The 19,812-nt window shown below is 43.7% G+C and overlaps 1 protein-coding gene across 2 annotated transcripts in view; it reads left to right on the forward strand.

Annotated features, from left to right (window-relative positions):
• Nucleotides 1–19,812, forward strand: part of ANTXR1 (ANTXR cell adhesion molecule 1) — a 292,266-nt gene that overhangs the window by 236,087 nt on the left and 36,367 nt on the right. Inside the window, exon 18 of one of the 2 annotated variants that reach the window (XM_060117933.1) lies at nucleotides 10,751–14,657. The exons of the other annotated variant lie outside the window; for it this stretch is intronic. Within the exon in view, the coding sequence (XP_059973916.1) occupies nucleotides 10,751–11,011 (261 nt within the window). The 3' untranslated portion in view covers nucleotides 11,012–14,657. Of the gene's footprint in view, nucleotides 1–10,750; nucleotides 14,658–19,812 lie in introns of those variants that run through there. 2 annotated transcript variants of the gene reach the window in all.

Genomic DNA, 19,812 nt, shown 5'->3' on the forward strand with positions numbered 1-19,812 from the left:
AAAAACAAACTCAGAGATACAGAGAACAGATTAGTGGTTACCAGAGGGGAAAGAGGTTGGTGGTGGACAAAATGGGTGAAGGGGATCAACTGTATGCTGATGGATGGTAACTAGACTTGTGGTGGTGATCACTCTGTAGTGTAAACAGATGTTGAACTATAATGCTGTAATCCTGAAACTTGTATAAGAAGATAAGTAAGTAAATACATCATAGTGATTTAAAACAACAATGCTTTGCTCTTTCTCTCACAGTTCTGTGAGTTGACCTGACTCGCCTGTATAATTCTCACTTGGGGTCTGGTCTCTCATGCAGTCAGATGGTGGCTAGGACTGGAGTCATCAGGGGTATATTGGGCTAGACGTCCAAGAGGGCTTCTTCACTCACCTGTCTGTCCTCAGTTCTCTCCACATGGTCTCTCTTTACAGTAGAGTAGCCTGGAACTCTTACACCGAGTCTCAGGGCACTAAAAACAGGAAACAGAAATTTCCAGGCCTTTTAACATCAGTCTCAAAGCTAATAGAACATCACTTCCATCATATTTCAGTATTCAAAACTATCACAAGCCAGATTCAAGGGAGTGGAGAAATAGACTCTTCCTCACCAGGGGGAAGGGCCCATACTCACAGGAGGGAAGGAATTGATGGCAGCCATTCCTGCAGACAAGTTACCACCAAACAGGGAGAGAGAATTCTTTGGAACAGAAGACGTTCTCTCTGCCCAGACTGCTCTGAGAGAGGCCCCCTCCCCTGCTGCTCTTGGGTGGCCCAATGGCTAAAGCAGCAAAGTAAAATTTGAGCAAATACAATTGTTTAAAATTGGGGTATAGAGGAATTAATAAACCCACACCACTCCTAGACTTCAACAGATCAAGCTGATGGAAAATAAATAAAAGATACAGAGGCTTTAACTAATCTAATAAAAATAGATGTTGGGATATTTATTTAACAGTGCACCCATCAAATAGAAAATTCACATTATTTTTTAAATTTGTAAAAAATTACTCTAACTTAGGCAACAAAGAAAACAAGAAAAAGGAGGAATAAGTATAATTTTTATAGGCCACGTTTTCCCACCACCTCACCACAATAAAAATTTATGGAATTGGAAAAAAAAATCATAGCCTTAATTTTTTTCATTATTAAAATGAAAACAATGAGCTAAGCATTCAGTTAAAACTTAGAAAAGAATATGAAACAAATCTACAAAAACAGAACTAAGGAATCTATGAACATAAGAACAAATTAATGAAAACCAAGCAAAAAGCGTAGAGCTGAGAAATAAGTCTTAAAAAAAATTTTCTTTGGAAGTACCAATATCACTGACAAATCTTTGAAAGTCAAAAAAAAGTCAGGACATGTAAATATGTATATTATTGATAATGACAAAAGGGGTATTTATCATCACAAATAAAGATATTTGTTCAATTGTAAGAATTTCCTGTGTACAAAGTACAGGGCTATGCAAAGGATTTAAAAATCTTATGAAATGAATGATTTTCTAAGAAAGGATAAATTATGGAAGTGGACTCAAGTACAAAGCCTGAAGAGGTCAGTATCTGTGACAAAAACTTTTAAAGGCATCGAAGAGCTGCACTCAAGAAAACCAGCATGTTCAGAAAGATTTTGAGAGAATTTTCTCATGCTTTTAGTGAACTAATAACTTTTATTTTATTAATTTTTATTGGAATATGGTTGCTTTACAATGTTCTATTAGCCTACACTATACAACAAAATGAATCAGCCATAGACATACAGATATCCCCTCCCTTTTGGGCTTCCCTCCCATTTACGTTACCACAGGGCATTAGGTAGAGTTCCCTGTGCTATAGAGTATGTTCCCATCAGTTATCTATTTTATACATAGTATCAATAATGTATATGTGTCAATCTGAACTAATAACTCTTAAGCTATTTCACAAATATAGAACATGTGCAAAAGATGAAAATCTTCCCAATTCCTTTTGTGAAAGTTAGCATTACCTTGATGACAAAAAAGAGCAACAAAAAAAAAGTGGCCCATCTCACATATGAAATTGGGTGCCAAGATCCTAAATCAAAGATTAACAATTGATTCTAGAACTTTTCAGAAGTTATTTTAGAAATGTGAGGTAGGTAGAACTTAAATAGACTCAGTGCCCAATAAGGAATTTAATAACTGCATTTGGTATTTCCATGTCACAGAAGATTATGCAACCATTGAAAATAATATTGAAAATGGTAAGGGAAGGACTTCCCTGGTGGTCCAGGGATTAAGAATCCTCCTCCCAGTGCAGGGGATATAGGTTCGATCCCTGGTGGGGGAACTAAGATCCCACATGCCACGGGGAAACTAAACCCGCATGCTGCAACTACAGAGCCCGCACGCTCTGGAGCCTGTGCGCCCCTACTAGAGAGAAGCCGGTGCACCGCAACGAAGAGCCTCCTCGCCACAATGAAAGATCCCGCATGCCACAACTAAGACCTGATGCAGCCAAATAAATAAATAAACTGCTGGAAAACATAAAATCTATTTAAAGAAATACAAAATGCCAGGGGAGGAATGGTCACAGCATTTTATTAAAAAACTTTGATACAGGATGATCCCATTTTTGTACATATATGGGCCACTCTGTGTGTGTGTTGGGGGGTGGAGGTGGGCGGGGATGTGATCTGAAAGAACGAGCACAAAATGTTAACTCTCTGAGTGTGATCATTGAAATTCTTCCCTCCTCCTCTTGTCCCTCCTTCCTTTGTGCATTTTCCAAATTTTCCACAAAGAAAATGTAGAACTTTGTAATCAGATTAAAAAGGGGGAATTTTGTTCTTAAATAAGTCTTATCTCAATAGTAGTTCTTAACAAACCCTGTATTTACAAGTGTCCCACTAAAGATGTGCCATTTTTATTTCTACCCTTTCATTTTTTTCTAGTTTCCTTTTGTTACCAAATATTTCCTTCATGCTTTCATCTTACCCTCAATTTTGGCATCCAAAGAAGTTATTATGGAGAGCAGGCCAGCGTGTGTGTCAGCAAAATGAATCAAATAGCTAAAGGAATTGACCTTGGATCCTTTTCCATGAAGAGCACATAAAAGGCAGGCTATTATATGAGATTTATAGACAGGGCAAGTGTGTGGTAGAGAAAAGGGAGCCGAGAAGGATTCTGGCATCACCACTCAACACACCCTTCTCTTTGCCCTCAGTTCTGGCTTTGGGAAAGAGGAAAAAGGCAAGATAGCTGTCTCTGTGCCACTTTGTCCCTGTCCTAGACTTGGGCCTATGAATGAATGCTGTTAAATGAATAGCCAGAGTATGGTGTCTTCATTTCAAGTGATGGACCAAAGCTGAAGTGTGTGGTTCAATAAAAGAAAACAGCATGGAATGGCAGAAAGAAATACCAAGGGAGCAGGGCCGATTTGTGCTGAGGAACTTGGATATTTTCCTGTAGAAAGTGGGGAGGGGAGACATTGAAGAATTTAAGCAGGAAGACAACATTGAATGTGTGTCTATGTCTATGCATATATATATGTAAATTTTTATATATACAGGAATATATACATCTTATATATACTTCTATGTATCCATGTGCATGCAAACGTGTATATCTATGTGCACACATTTTATTTATGTGTGTACATATATACATTTTATATGGAAACCAAAATATTACTGGAAAAGAGAAAGGCTGAAAGCAGGAAGACTGGTATACTTAGAAGTTACAGAGGATGAGCAACAGCGAGGGTGTGGAAGAATGAGTGGAGAGGAAAGATCTTTAAGAGAGAGAATCAGAATGCTGCTTCCCCTTGATTGTGGCAGAAGATGGCCACCCCCCAGTTTCCACTTACATCCCCTCTATTCAAGGGATCAACCTTAACTGACTAACTACCTGCAAACTCAGTCATAATTCCAAACTCCCAGAAGAGAGAATCTGACCGGTCTACCTCAGATTAGGCGTCCACTCCCTGGTCCAGTCAACTATAGCCAAGGCCAGTGTCACAGAACACAAATACGGTTGCTGAGATCCATTTATTTGTGGGATGTTTGACTGCTGTCCAACTCCACCTCTGGACTATATTCTTCATGAGGGCCGGGAATGTGTTTGGTTGCTCAGCGCTGTCTGTGGCACCTTATAAAGTGTCCAGGACATAGCTGGCACTCAAAAACCATTTGTCAAAAGGATGAATGAACAAATGACAACAAGTGAAGAGAAGAATCAGACAGAAGAAACAGCATGATGGAGTCATCCTATCCAGCCCTCCATCCGTTCATTGTTCATGTGTCTCATTTATCACCAGAGCACCTACTTCAGCAGAATTACATCAGTTGCTTCACCATGTCAGTGAGTTTTGTGGTCTAGCTTGAGAAGCAACCCCCATTTACAAGGGTGATGTAAGTTAGAAATTATGCTCCTAATTCTAAACAACTGACATAAAACAAACTATGGAAATCAAATCCACTTAACATGAGAAATACCTCCAAACAAGACAATCAAGGGGAGAACTAGGCCAGAGAGTCAAGGTATTTGTCGGAAGAAACTTGGCAGACTTGTTCTTTTTTTTCCATCTGATTACTTTCTTATTCTTCCTGTGAAATCTAATTTCCTTAAGTGTCCTCTATTCATAGGAAACTATTTGGTTTAATCTGTGGAAGCCATGGCATATTTTTAACCACCTCTGAAGGCCAGCTCCCTCTCCATTGAATGTGCCTGATACCCAAACAGATGTTTTATAACACTCAGCACAGATGAGCTCACCACTGGCGAGTCTTTTGCACGCAATCAGCCCTCAGCTCTTCTCACATTTCCCCTATCATCCCACAAACCCAAATTCAGAACTCACAGGCAAGCTTGAATACTTACCATGGTAACAAAAGAGCAGAACATGGAGAATCCAATTTTGAATTTTCAACTTATTAATGTTTTGTAAATCTGATGGCCAGCTGGAAAATATGCGATACAAAGAGTTAGCCAAACTAAGTAGTATATAAAATGATGTGCAGGGCTTCCCTGGTGGTGCAGTGGTTAAGAATCTGCCTGCCAATGCAGGGGACACGGGTTCGAGCCCTGGTCCAGGAAGATCCCACATGCCGCGAAGCGACTAAGCCCGTGCACCGCAACTACCGAGCCTGCGCTCTAGAGCACACAAGCCACAACTACTGAAGCCCGCGCACCTAGAGCCCATGCTCCACAACAAGAGAAGCCACAACAATAAGAAGCCCATGCACCACAACGAAGAGTAGCCCCCGCTCACTGCAACCAGAGAAAGCCCACACGCAGCAACAAAGACCCAACACAGCCCAAAATAAATAAATTTATTTTTTTAAAAAGGGGGGTGGGCTTCCCTGGTGGCGCAGTGGTTGAGAGTCCGCCTGCCGATGCAGGGGACGCGGGTTCGTGCCCCAGTCCGGGAGGATCCCACATGCCGCGGAGCGGCTGGGCCCGTGAGCCATGGCCGCTGAGCCTGTGCATCCGGAGCCTGTGCTCCACAACGGGAGAGGCCACAACAGTGAGAGGCCTGCGTACCGCAAAAAAAAAAAAAAAAAAAAAAAAAAAGATGTGCAATCTGGCTGCCCCCAAAGAATTCAGATTAAAGTATCCAAGTTAAAGGGTTCCAAAGCAATTTGAATTCTGATAGAATTTTAAAATATTGGGGCTGAAGGGTCCTTGGTCTAGCTAGCGCAACAATTTTGTTTCAGATGAAGATGAAGAAGCAGAGACCCACAGAGAGAAAGAGACTTAGGGTTTCACACACTAGAGGCAGAACTGGAGATGGAAGTCTGCCTCCCGGCCCAGACCCGCAGGGCAGACAGACCACAGTCCCACACCCCCAGTTTCCTGACTGTTCTCCTTGGATCATCAGTGTCTGCAGTTCAAAGCTAGGAAGAAGCCAGAACCTGGTCAATAAGATCTTTCATCCTGACTACACCATGATGGTTTCAAAGTGTGTCCTCTCCAGTTTAGATAAAGAGTTTTGTTGAAGAACAACTTCCTTTGATAAATCAATAAAAAGTAACCCAAAACGATATTTTTAAAGGTAACGTGTCAACACTTCAAGTGTGGAAATCAAGGGGAGCACACAGGATTCTCGCCACCCCTACCCTAAGAGTCTAGAGAATGGTCCAAAGAGACCATCAGGGGATGACTGAGGAGATGTAAACACACAGCCGTGAGTTCATGAACCTTTGATCCTCTGAGAACCTAAGCCTGCAGGGGAAATCTGAGCTTCCTACGAAGGCTTGCTCCACCTCAGAGACCCTCAAAGGTGTGAGCAGTATTCTTTGAGTGCCAACTTAAACGCGAACCTTCTGCTGCTATGAAGATCTCCAAAGGAGAAGACCCAGATGGTGCCTCAGAAATAATCCCCCAGCCATTGGGGAACAAGGTTTATATTGAGAAGACTACCAAGTGGCAGAGTATAGCCTTCATTAAACAGATATTTGTGGAGAGCTTAGGTGGGCTAGGGTGGACATCCCACAACAAAGAGCAAGAATTTAATTGAAAAATGGAAGCAAGGCCAGATCACAGATAGCATGTGCTATCGGAGGGAGGCATTTGGGTTTTATTTTTAGGATCACTGGGGAGCCATTGAAAAATGTTGATGTGGGGAGTGAACTGACCAGACTTACATTCTGGAAAGATCTCTCGATCTCTTGATCTGATCTCTTGATCAGATCTATGTTAAGAGCTGATGGACTGTGGCCAAGTGCAACACTGTGTCTTACCGTCTACAAGTGCTTCACGGCATTATTTGCACTTTTAGCCTGTGTTCAGGATAATGCAGTAAAAAGGGGGGAGGAGAGCCTAAAGCAAGCAGAGCTAAGTTTTAATCCCGTTTCTACAGTTTACCAGCTGTGTCATCTTGGGCACGTTATTTAAATAGGTCTGAGCCCTCAATCTCCTTTCTGTACAATGAAAATAATAATACTTAGCTCATGGGGTTTTGATAATAAAGTGGATGATGTGCCTGGACATTTCTAATAATCCTCCCAACACCACTAGATTCAACCAAATCAAAATGGCATTCTTCAGCCCAGGAAGAACGTCACCTAGCATCCTGCTAAGCCTCCACTTAGCAAGAGATATTGTTGCATTTTCTTCTTAAAATTTAATCAGGACATTTTGTTGCTAATGTGTGAAAATAATTGGCATATATACTTTGTAAGTGAGCAGTGAGGTAAACTGAGGTCAAAGCCAAATATTGGATCTGAATCAAGCAACCCGAAAACAATACTGCAAAGAATTAAACTGGTTACAAAGACCAGCGTAGGAAGTAAGTGCTCCAGTTGTCCTAGCAAACTTTTAACCAAACACTTGGGCAGATTTGCTGGCATGTGTGACACTGAGAACATCTGGCCTTTCAATTGTCCTCTCGCAAGCAAAAAATGATGTCGTGTAAACTGATCTTAAAGCCAGCTACATGGTCTAAGTGTTAACAGTGTTTATGTTGGCTCCTTTGGCTCCCGGTTTTAAGAACTTCATTTGTAGCCACACCCCTCCCTGAAGTCCTAATTGCGTCTTGCTGTAACTGACCCCAGGGATTTGTTTATGCCGTGTCTGCATCTTCTTTTCAGGACAGTAAGTATGTGTCAATGCATCACTAGTCAACTGTGTGTCCTGTAAGAATAAGTTACAGGAGTGACGCAGCAACGGAAGGCCAGAAGAGGGTGTGGACGAAAGCCGGCTCTGGGAGCTGCTCTGATCATGTGTCCAGTGCTATAGTTTTTTCCCTGTATACCAGTTTTATTCTAGAAGCCGGGTGAGGAGGGTAGAGGTTCTAGCCTGCAGCTCTCCTAGGAGGCACTGAACTAGGAGTCTGAGCATGTTTCCGTACCCAGACTCAACTTCACTTACCAAACACAATGTGCCAGGCACTGTTCCAAGCCCTTCAAGAAAAATGGTTAAGTTAATCATCTTGACCGGGAGTGGCAGGTGGTGTATTATCCCCAGCCTCCATCTCTCAGTGGGGTGTGACTCAGGAGGGCATGGCAGAGGCTGTGAGCTTGCCCCCGCCCCTCTGGCTCTGGGCTGCTATGCTGGGCTCGAATATGCTGGACCTGTAATGAACCACAGCCTGTGCTCTGCAGCAGGTGTCCGTGGGGCACCCCTGGGGTATTACTGACTATAGGAAGGGGTGCTCTCTGCCTCTCTCCCACCCCGCCCCACCCCTGTCCTTCAGCTGCTGTGGCCAAGAGGCTGTGACGGCAGCAGGGGAGGGGCTGACCGAGGAAGATCTTTCTCCATCTCACTCCCATCGCCCCCACCCCACACCCCTGCCCGCTTTTACTCCATCTTTAGCTGACAGATGTGAGAGGTCATCTTTTGTTCCGTGGATCCTTTCAAATCTTTCTGAAGACATTTAGGAATCCTCGTCTGGGTTATGAACAGAAGGAGCCTGGCAGCTCCTGATTGTGTCCCCAGTAAAAACACTAGAGTTATAATTGTGTGAAATAATTAAACGGGCCTCTGAGATCATTCACCTGTTCTCTTGCCCCAGCTCACCATCACTGATCCCTAAAGGGAGGGAGAGAGCAGTGGGATGACCAGCCCTAAAGGAAATCTGAAGCCACGTGGGGACTTGACTCCAGGCACCAGCAGCTCCTTCCCCAGGATTGGAATTTTCCTTCATCTTTAAAGGAAATGGGCCTCTTGGTCTGACTGGGCATATCTAGGAATGAAAGGCAGAACATGTAGTGCAGTAAATCCCAACTCTGAGTTGTCCGTTACAGGAACTTATCACAGATGGTAATTGTTAGGACATTCACATCTTGGAAGAAAGAGCTTTATCCAGGATCATAAATAAACTGTAATCGAGGCTTAGATTTATAAAGCTGTAAAAGAGGGCTGCTTGGACAAACAGGAATTCACAGTACTGGGTCACAAAGTTGACTTAACTCGTGAAAGTCTGACCGTGATCTGGGAGTTCTGGGCAATGCAATGAGAAGATGGTAGCTGATTTCTGCAGTTTGTGGACCCCAATCGAAACCTAATAAAGTTAGGTCATGGTTTAATCTCATGAAACGCAAGCTCAGAGAAAATGGGGTGCTGACCTCTAAATACGGCACTGTAATTCCTAAAGCAACAGTGGAGCACAAAACAAGGCCACTGCCTTCCAGAAGTTTCTCACCTCGTCAGGGAGCCAAGGCATTTACAGATAAAGCAATTATAGTATGCAGGCTTTGGTGTGTGGCGTAGACTGTAGCTAGAAAACTCAGGGAGGGAAGCAAGGGATGAGTGGAAGCAGACTCTTCAGGGAAAGATGTGTGGAGGAAAAGGGACTTGACTTGGGACTGGAAGGATGGATGGGGTGTACACGTGTGAGGAAAGCTTTGCTCGGGGCCCCGCCAGCTCCCACAAACATTCGCCGTGCCCCTTCCGTGACGCTCCCCAAGCCAAGTCTCAAATCACACACTTGTATTTCCCTCTTGTCCTTCAGGTAACTGGCCCTTAAAGTCCACAGCCTCACTCGCTTCGTCCCCCTCAGGCCCTTCCTCAATAGGCCTGGAAAGGAAAACGGTGGCCCCTCTGGACACATCCCATCCAGTTTGGCCACCGCAGGATGGGCGTCCATCCTGAAGAATGAAGCCAGGGAAAATGCCGTACTCCCTCCTCGGCCCCAGTGTAATGCTTGTATCGGGTTAAAATCAGGTTAAAATGAGCAAGAGAGGAGAAAGGGACAGGGCAGCCTCAGAGGGGGTGGCCCCGATTCTCTCAGCATCCAGGACACACAGTAGAGAGAAGAAGATGCCCCCATAGGCGTGGGAAGTTTGGAAAAAGGCCAGGACCCCACAAGGCTGGCCGATCCCCTGCCCAGGCGAGAAGGGGAGGGTCAAATGGGAAAGGTGAGGGGGGTCCACATACCAGAAGGAGAACATCGTGACAGGGAGAGCCCCTGTGCTCCCGTCCCTTGCAGAGCCCAGTGTTGGGTGAAAGGCTCCCAAGTGCCTGTTGAGACTTAGAGGTATCTGTTGGGGGGCAGGGCTGGCGGGCCTGTAATTCTGGAGAGCAAAGAGGATGTGCCCCAGGGGAGAGAGGGCTACCTAGGGCTGGCTTCATATTCTAGACTTTGAAGAGGCTTCTGTAGGGGTTCCAGGTGTCCACTCTGCATTATCTAGTCAGGTACCTGGGAAGGGTGGGGAAAAAGCTGGATTCAGGGTAGATGCCTGCTTTGCAACAAAAGGTCCCCAGGTGGTATTTCTTAAGAACCTAAGGGCACCTGGGCAGGTGCAACAGCAGCTGGAAGAAGAGGGATTCCCCAGGGAAAACAAAAGCAGGATAAACTGTTCATGTCAGAGCTCTGGGGAAGGCAGGGGCTTGGAGCGGGAGACTATCTACTGGTGACAACAACCCCACCTCTTCCTAGTTGTGATTTAACCTTTCTGAGCCTCAGTGTCCTCATCTGTGAAATGGAACAACTGATAATAATACCTGCCTGGCAAGGCTGTTGAGGAGATTAAATTCAACGACCTCTGTACTCACCTTGACCTTGTGTGTCCAGTTAAGGTCAGTCCCCTTCTCTTCCACCTCCTTGAGAGAGACTCGGTGAAAAATGAAATTGAACAAATAAGTTTGCAACACAGTAAGCCCAGAAGAAGGGAACAAGGAGCTTATTTGTTGTCAAGTTCTGGTGTAATGCTCTACTGAGCGCACGGACATAAACACGGCATCTGCTTTCCACATATTTTTCAGGGTGCCCCCCTCCTGCACACTGCCACCTGCCCTGTTGTAAGGCCCCAGCAAGCATCAGCTCATGTTTCCTTCTCTCTGATTCTCTTCCAGGGGCGCTGTATCAACTTCACCAGAGTCAAGAACAATCCGCCTGCCAAGTACCCCCTCAACAATGCCTACCACACCACCTCACCGCCTCCTGCTCCCATCTACACCCCGCCCCCCCCTGCTCCCCATTGCCCTCCCCCACCCCCCAGTGCCCCCACCCCTCCAATTCCATCCCCACCTTCCATCCTCCCCCCTCCCCCTCAGGCTCCCCCTCCCAACAGGGCACCACCCCCCTCCCGACCACCTCCTAGGCCCTCTGTCTAGAACCCACAGTTCATGCTCTGGGTTCTCTCAGAAACTTTGGGAAGGAAGCTCCTCTGTGGTGTTAGAACAAGTCTTTCCAGTTAAAGGGGGCTTCCACTTTGGAAATGAGTGGTGATAAAGCCCACTGACGTTCACACACTTTAAAAATTGGTTTGTGACACCAGTACACTGACAATTGTGATCAGAGGAAAGAAAGCGAAATTTTGAATTGCCTGAAAACAAACAATGAGGCAACTACAGTCACAATTATAGCCAGCCAGCCATCACCTCTAGAAGGTTCCAGAGACACTGAAACTGCTGAGATGCTCTAAATGGGATTGTGTCTCATGGAGATCAATAAGAAAATCGTTTCTCTGAGGGTGAAATGCAGAGTCAGATAAGAAATAACATTGCTGGGTTGCTAAATGCTGCCTTCCCTCTTTCACTCCACCTCCATCACTTGACCCTGGACCCTTGGCCTAGGAACCAAGGAATCCTCACCTCTATGTGCCATCCAGGAAGGTCGAGACCCTTTGCCTACATCTTTGGGGAAAGATTGGGGTCCCCATTGTGGCAAGAAACTCAACATCATACAGGTATCCAAAAGCATGTTCTGGGATTTGCAGAGGAGTAAAAAGATATGCCTTATTTTCCTTCCAAATTCTCCCAGTTTCCAAGTGAGGAAGAGGGCGGTTGTTTACTGAAGGAAAAGGTATGTTACCATGTTGCTGTGTAAGTGAAATCAGGTATGTGCACTGACAGGAGAGTACTGATGGGAGCATCAGACAGTTTCTAAAACCCACAGGCCATCAGCAACTGGAGGTGGCTGGCTTTGGCCCAACATGGCCCCTAAATCAACAGACAATGGCATCGTCAAAGAGCAACTTGTTAATGCCTCATGTTAAAAAATCAAGATTTGGCTTCGATTTAAATCACTTGAGATATGAAGAAGTGATTGATCCTATTTTCCACAGACAAACATTAGTTGATCTTCCCAAAATGTCATCACTAGCACCTACCACACAATTTCACTGATTTTGTTTTTCTTTCTCTGTGAAGTTGTGCACCAGAGACTTCTAGGTAGAGCTGAGAGACAATAGTCCTGACATACTAAGGAATTTATCCAAAAAAAAAGCATCTGTTTGTGGATACAAATATATTTCTCCTTGGCTTTTCAACATACTCACAAATATTATCAGCTGCCTGAAATTCCCACCATGCCTGGGAACCACTCCACTCCTCCAAGTCTTTCTGAATCTGCTATCACCAGTAAGCTCTATAATCACTTTCTAAACATTAGGCTTCATCACCCAAGGGTGAAAACAGAGGCCACTGTTTAGGGCCTCCTGCACCAGCCTGTTCAAAATTACCTCCCCCTCCAACTTTCCACAGGTCTTAAAATTCCACTCCCAAAACCCTTAAATCTTTTCAGGAATGAAGCAGAATATAAAGTAAATGCAAACTTAGTGCTTTGGGCTGTGGTCTCCAAAGATCCTTCAAAAACCCATCAAGCCAGCCTCATTCTTTCATCTTACTTAGAACAGAGACATAGGACCTAGCATGCATGCCATACACACCAATGCTTGTAGCCATGGCAGACATTGCTAATCAATCACAGCACCATCTTCCATGGAGCCCAATGATTTCTACACAATCCTCAAATCATAATTCCAAAGAGCCACCATTAATCTGTCAAAATTGAGACATAAATGATCCCTAATTGCCATCTCAACTTTAGAAAGCAAAAGCAAACAAGGATTGTGTGGGGGAATGGGGAAACCCTTGGGCATAAAAGGTACAGTCAGGGGAGAATAGATCTAGGCAGAGTGCCCTAGTCGGGGTCCACAGGCACTAAATCTGCATTGCCAACACCAAACTGACACTTCCCCAAGCATACCTCAGACCTGCCCTTCTCCCAGCCTGCCGCTGCCAGAGACTCTCCCAGCTTCCTCATAGAGCTAAAATCAGAGATAGTTTACAGGGCTTATGAAAGCAACCTCCCTCGCTTGCCCCCCAACCTGGCCCATATTGTCTATTTTTAGAATATTAGGTTTCTTCTTGAGTATAGTTCTCCATGAAGCAGGTGTCAGAATGTCTTGGCCACCTGCAGTGACATTGCTGGACTCCAGAGAACCATTCCACAGGGGAATGGGTTCCCCAGACTCACAGCATAGAGGCGTTGAGCCCCTGGCCACTGTTTTGACTGCTGGCGGTACAAAACAGCCCACCCCACACCACTGCTGCATGGCTCACTGCGGCCATCAGAAAGTTCAAGCCAAGATGTTGACATTGTTGTGCATCAAGATGGCAGGCATCAGGTGAGAATGCAACATTCAGGATCCCAACTGCACATCAGTCAGAAGCCCTGTGCAGTTTCCAAGATGTTTTGGTGAACTTTTAGATGAAATAGGGAACTGCGAATATATGATGACTTTGAAGAGGATTAACAGGGTTTGTCCTTAAAAGGGACTCTTCATGTCAACCCCAGTCACTTAGAATTACAGTGGAGAAGGAGAAACCTCTATACTGTATGAACAAGGTAATATTTTAATAGTAGGCTATTACAGGCAGGAAAATTCTTTAACTGGTTTATAAAATCTATCCAAACTTGTGTCATTCCCTGTAAAAGGTAGCAGACATATGACTGTGATTAGGAAACTGCACAAAATTATTTTTTCAGCCCTCATGTTATTGTCCTCCTGAAGTTTTTTTTAATAAAAGCCACCTTTTTGTTGTATATATTCATATTCCATGTGTTAGATGGAAGCATTTCATATCCAGTGTGAATAAAAGGAACAGTTGTAGTAAATTATTATAAGGCCAATGATATTTCATGGCAGGTTATTCTACCAAGCTGTGCTTGTTGGTTTTTCCCATGACTGTATTGCTTTTATAAATGTACAAATAGTTACTGAAATGACGAGACCCTTGTTTGCACAGCATTAATAAGAACCTTGAGTGGTTACCTCTGTTGACGACCAGTTCACAAACAGCTTCTGTCCTGGAGCTTGGCCCATACTCCAGTAAGACACAAGGTCTCTCTTTTACCAAAGTCAAGAACAGAGCTAGTGGACATATTAATGAATAGTCTTGGATATCTGGCTGTGGATATCCTCATTGTAAATATCACTAGAATGGGCAGAGATAATCTGGAAGTCTCACAAATACTAAAGTCCAAACACTGTGTCAGATGAGGGAAATCCATCCAAGAACTAGAAAAAAGTAATGATGAGATAATGAGCAACAGTTTCAGCCCAGTGCCAACTCAATAAAAAACAATTAATGCTGTGTAAAAGTGGGTTGAATTACTTTGCAAACTATATAAAGATATATGCGTTAAAAGCCTATTAATGCACACCAGATGGGAATGGGATGTTCTAGTCAATTGTGTTTTCTAGTTATCTGAACTCTACTATATTATCATACTTGGATAAGCAATTTAAAAGAATTAGAATATGATTTTTTAAATACACTTAACATTAAACTCTTCTAATTCTTTCTTCTATCTATGATAATTCCTAAGACAGTATGGATCTTCAGTGCCTCTGAGTCAATGTTATAAAAATCAGTTATTGCTGTACCTGCTATAGGAGACTGGGCTAAATGTGTACAATGACAAACCCTGGAAGTTGCTTTTTTAAAAAAAATAATAAATTCTTAAAATTAACCCCTTTCCTAGTTGTGTCTTTGTTATGAAAATTAAGTGTAGGTTGTTCAAGTGCTTAACATCCTGATCATAAAAATGGCTATCACGGGCTTCCCTGGTGGCGCGGTGGTTGAGAGTCCACCTGCCGATGCAGGGGACACGGGTTCGTGCCCCGGTCCGGGAAGATCCCACATGCCGCGAGCGGCTAGGCCCATGAGCCATGGTCACTGAGCCTGTGCATCCGGAGCCTGTGCTCCGCAACAGGAGAGGCCACAACAGTGAGAGACCCGCGTACCGCAAAAAAAAAAAAAAAAAAAAAAAAAAGGCTATTACTTTGCAGATTAAATTATATTGCTCAAATTATTTTGTGCCCTCCAATAAACTCTTCACTATCTTGATTACTCTCATTTCTTCTTTAGCTGTCCAACATTCAACATATTCTTTATTTTTACCAACAGTTTTAGATTTTAAAAAGTAACACATGCTGGGCTTCCCTGGTGGTGCAGTGGTTAAGAATCCGCCTGCCAATGCAGTGGGCATAAGTTCGAGCCCTGGTCCGGGAAGATCCCACATGCTGTGGAGCAGCTAAGCCCACGCACCACAACTACTGAACCCGTGTGCCACAACTACTGAAGCCTGCACGCCTAGAGCCCATGCTCCACAACAAGAGAAGCCACTGCAGTGAGAAGTCTGCGCACCACAATGAAGAGTAGCCACAACTAGAGAAAGCCCGCACGCAGCAACGAAGACCCAACACAGCCCGAAATAAATAAATTAAATTAATTATTATTATTTTTTTTTTTTATTTTTATTTTTTTTGCGGTATGCGGGCCTCTCACTGTTGTGGCCTCCCCCGTCGCAGAGCACAGGCTCCGGACGCGCAGGCTCCGGACGCGCAGGCTCAGTGGCCATGGCTCACGGGCCCAGCCGCTCCGCGGCATATGGGATCCTCCCAGACCGGGGCACGAACCCGTATCCCCTGCATCGGCAGGCAGACTCTCAACCACTTGCGCCACCAGGGAGGCCCAATTATTATTTTTTTAAAAAAACTTTTAATTAAAAAAAAAAGTAACCCATGCTAAATGAAACAATGAAGTAAAAGTAGAGATATAGAAGCACACAGGAAGACAAATAAATGTAGTGTATCAGTCAGGATTGTTTGGCTGCCTATAATAGAAATGTGGCTATGATTGATTTGACTCACAGAAAAAGGACACTAGAGGTTTGCTATCTGCTTAAGAAACCAGGCAGTGTCATAGACAGTGCTGTAATAAATACCCTTCTATCTATATATACTTCAAAATATTTTTGTTATTTCTGCACCTTATTCTCCTTAGCGGCTTCCATTCCATCCTCCTCCTCTTATATTTTTTGTAGGTAAAAGAGTACTAGTTCCTGAATCTGTTTCTTTACAAGTCCTCATTAAGCCTTGAGTTCATCTTAATTGGAATAAAACCATCTGAAAACAGAAAATCACGCCACAATTTCTTTCCAAGATTTCATTAGTATTCAATTTAAATAGTATTTTGGGCACATGCAAGTTTTTAAATTACATTCTTCATTAAATCATTTTGAGAAAACTGGCTTGCAATTTGGAAGGAAAAAGAGAAGTTGGAGCCCTACCTCACTCCTTCCACCAAAATAAATTCCAGCTGTATTTAATTTTTTTTTTTTTTTTTTTTTTTTTTTTTTTTTGCGGTACGTGGGCCTCTCACTGTTGTGGCCTCTCCCATTGTGGAGCACAGGCTCCGGACGCGCAGGCTCAATGGCCATGGCTCACGGGCCCAGCCGCTCCACGGCAATGTGGGATCCTCCCGGACCGGGGCACAAACCCGTGTCCCCTGCATCGGCAGGCAGACTCTCAACCACTGCGCCACTAGGGAAACCCCAGCTGTATTTAATTTAAGCATAACAAATAAAACCAGGAAAGTACTAGAAGTAGTACTTTCTGTATGGTATAAAGAATTTTTAAATCTTATATATTGTTTGACTTGCCAAACAAATTTCAATGATTGAGCTCTGAATGCTGAGTAGTGCTCCAGTACATTATGTTGAATAAACAAAGAAACCAACAAGAATAAGATCATTGATCAAGTGCTGACTGTGAACTGGAGTGGGAGATCCAAAATTATTCATCACTAAATCCAATTTTCTATCTTCAGATAAATATGTGTTTCCCTGAAGTGTCACTTAGGTATAGAACAATCAATATAACACTTTGTCCATTTAGTACATTGTAAACAAGGTCAATGTTACTTACAATTATGAAACATTTTGTATTAGTCCATAGAGTTGGCATATGCAAAACAGATGAAGTTTTTCGGTTTACAATTGTATTCTGTTGGCTTGAACCATGGCACCTCCATCCTGAAGTTATCATACCTAAACAAATTAGAAGGCTTAAAATTCCACTGAGCATAATCTTTAGTTTCTCTCTTTTTTGCTCAACGTTCAAATGATCATTTAGTTATATAAATCTTTCCTTCTCTACTTAACTTGGGACAGTTTTAATTCTTGGAGTTAAAACTGTGCAACATCTCCTTTATTTAGTTCTAAATATAATTTCACAATGTACTTACAAAGCAACAGCAGCAGTTGACAAAATGCCTGAGTCACCTGAGAGTTCAGAGCAAATCTCTGTTAAATGATGTTCAATTAATTGTGCACATTCAGTACTTTTTAGCCAGCATATTTAGTTGAGAGTTTCTTATAAACATTAAAATGGATGCAACTCGTAAGAGACATATTTCTTTGGAGTGAAGTGGCTTGCATTCTTGCAAAGCATTTTAAAAGTACAAGAAAGAGGGACTTCCCTGGTGTCACTGTGGTTAAGAATCCGCCTGCCAATGCAGGGGACACAGGTTCGATCCCTGGTCCAGGAAGATCCCACATGCCATGGAGCAACTAAGCCCATGCACCACAACTACCGAGCCTCTGCTCTGGAGCCCGCAAACCACAGCTACTGAGTCTGTGTGCCACAACTACTGAAGCCCACAGACCTAGAGCCTATGCTCCTCAACAAGAGAAGCCACCGCAATGAGAAGCCCGCACACTGCAACGAAGAGTAGCCCCAACTCGTCGCAACTAGAGAAAGCCCATGCACAGCAACGAAGACCCAATGCAGCCAAAAATAAATTAATTAATTAATTAAAAAAATTTTAAAGTACACAAAACATTGGCACTAAGAGTACAGGAAACATTTCATTTTCTTCTGAAAGAGAAGTCATAAGACAGGAGACCTATCAGCCACCCATCACTGACACTTCAAGCACTTTGGAGTTGCTGCCAAGATAGTGGAGTAGGAAGACCCTGAGTTCACCTTCTCCCATTGGGCACACCAAAATTACAACTACTTACTGAGCAACTATCAATGAGGATAACCTGAACACTAGCAGAAAAGATTTTCTGCAACTAAAGATATAAAGAAGGAACCACAGTGACATTGGTAGTGGGAGCAAAGATGCAGTATGGTCAAGACCCACAACCCTGGGTAAATGACCCACAAATGGGAGGATAATTACAATTGCAGAATTTCTCCCAAAAGGAATGAGGATTCCAAGCCCCAGGGTCCTGCACCAGGAAGACAAGCTCCCTGAATGTCTGGCTTTGAAGGCCAGTGGGACTTGCTTAAGGGAGAGCCAGAGACTCTGCTGTTATGGGGCACATGCAAAATCACACATGCTCTGAGACCCAGTGCAGAGTCAGCAATTTGAAAGGAACCTGGGTCAGACTCACTTACTGATCTTGGAGAGGCTCCCAGAGAGGCAAGAGCCAAAAAGAACACCCCCTGAGGACATAGATGCTGGCAGCAGTCATTTTTGAGAGCTTGTTTTACCACATGACCCTGGTGCTGCCAAGCACGATTTTGGAGTCTTCCTCTAGCCCATTGGTACCAAGGGCTTACCCACTCACCAGCTGGTCAGCACCAGTCCCAGGACCCCCCAGGCTAAGAGGCCAGTAGTATAGGAATTAAGCCCTGCCCAGAAGCAGGCCAGGCACAATCCCCAGATACCCTTGTCCATGCAGCCAGCTACACCAAGACTTAGCCCCACAAACCAGCAGGTTGGCATGAGTCAGGGTCTGGCAACAAACCATGCCAGGGATTAGCTCCATCTACCAGCTGCCTGCAGTAGTGGGTCCCATCATAACAGAAGGACCCAGCAGCTTACATAGGGTCACCCCTAAAGCATATAGCTCTGGTGACCAGAGAGGAGTATGCTGCCAGGCCCCATAGGACATCTGTTAAATAAGGTCACTTCTCCAAGATCAGGAAGCATAACCAACATACATAATACATAGAAATAGAGAATTAGGCAAAATGAGGGAAGAGATGAATATATTCCAAATTAAGGAACAAGATAAAACCCCAAAAGAAGAACATAGTGAACTGTAGATAAACAATCTACCTGATAAAGAGTTCAAGGTAACAATCATAAAGATGTTTAATGAACTTGGGAGAAAAAATGGATGAACACAGTGAGAAGTTTAACAAAGAGTTAGAAAATATAAAGAAGAACCAAACAGAGCTGAAGAATACAATAACTGAAATAAAAATACACTAATAGGAATCAACAGTAGACTAGCTGATACAGAGGAATACATTAGCAAACTGGAAGACAGACTACTGGAAATCACCGAAGCAGAACAGAAAAAAGAATTTTAAAACATGAATATAGTATAAAAGACCTCTGGGATAACATTAAGCATAGTAATAGTCACATTACAGGGTACTAGAAGGAAAAGAGAGAGAAAAAAAGGCAGTTAACTTATTTGAATAAATGATAGCTGAGGGCCTCCCTGGTGGCACAGTGGTTGAGAGTCCGCCTGCTGATGCAGGGGATACGGGTTCGTGCCCCGATCTGGGAGGATCCCATATGCCGCGGAGCGGCTGGGCCCGTGAGCCATGGCCGCTGGGCCTGCGCGTCCGGAGCCTGTGCTCCGCAACGGGAGAGGCCACAACAGTGAGAGGCCCGCATACCGCAAAAAGAAAAAAAAAAAAATGATAGCTGAAAACATCCTTAATCTGGGAAAGGAAACATTCATATCCAGCAAGCACAGAATATCCCCAAAAAGATGAATCCAAAGAGATCCACACCAAGACACATTGTAATTAAAATGGCTAAAATTAAAGATAAAGAGAAAATCTTAAAAGCAGCAAGGGAAAAGCAACAAGGTA

Source organism: Mesoplodon densirostris, chromosome 14, assembly GCF_025265405.1.
Source record: "Mesoplodon densirostris isolate mMesDen1 chromosome 14, mMesDen1 primary haplotype, whole genome shotgun sequence".
Taxonomy (NCBI): Eukaryota; Metazoa; Chordata; class Mammalia; order Artiodactyla; family Ziphiidae; genus Mesoplodon; species Mesoplodon densirostris.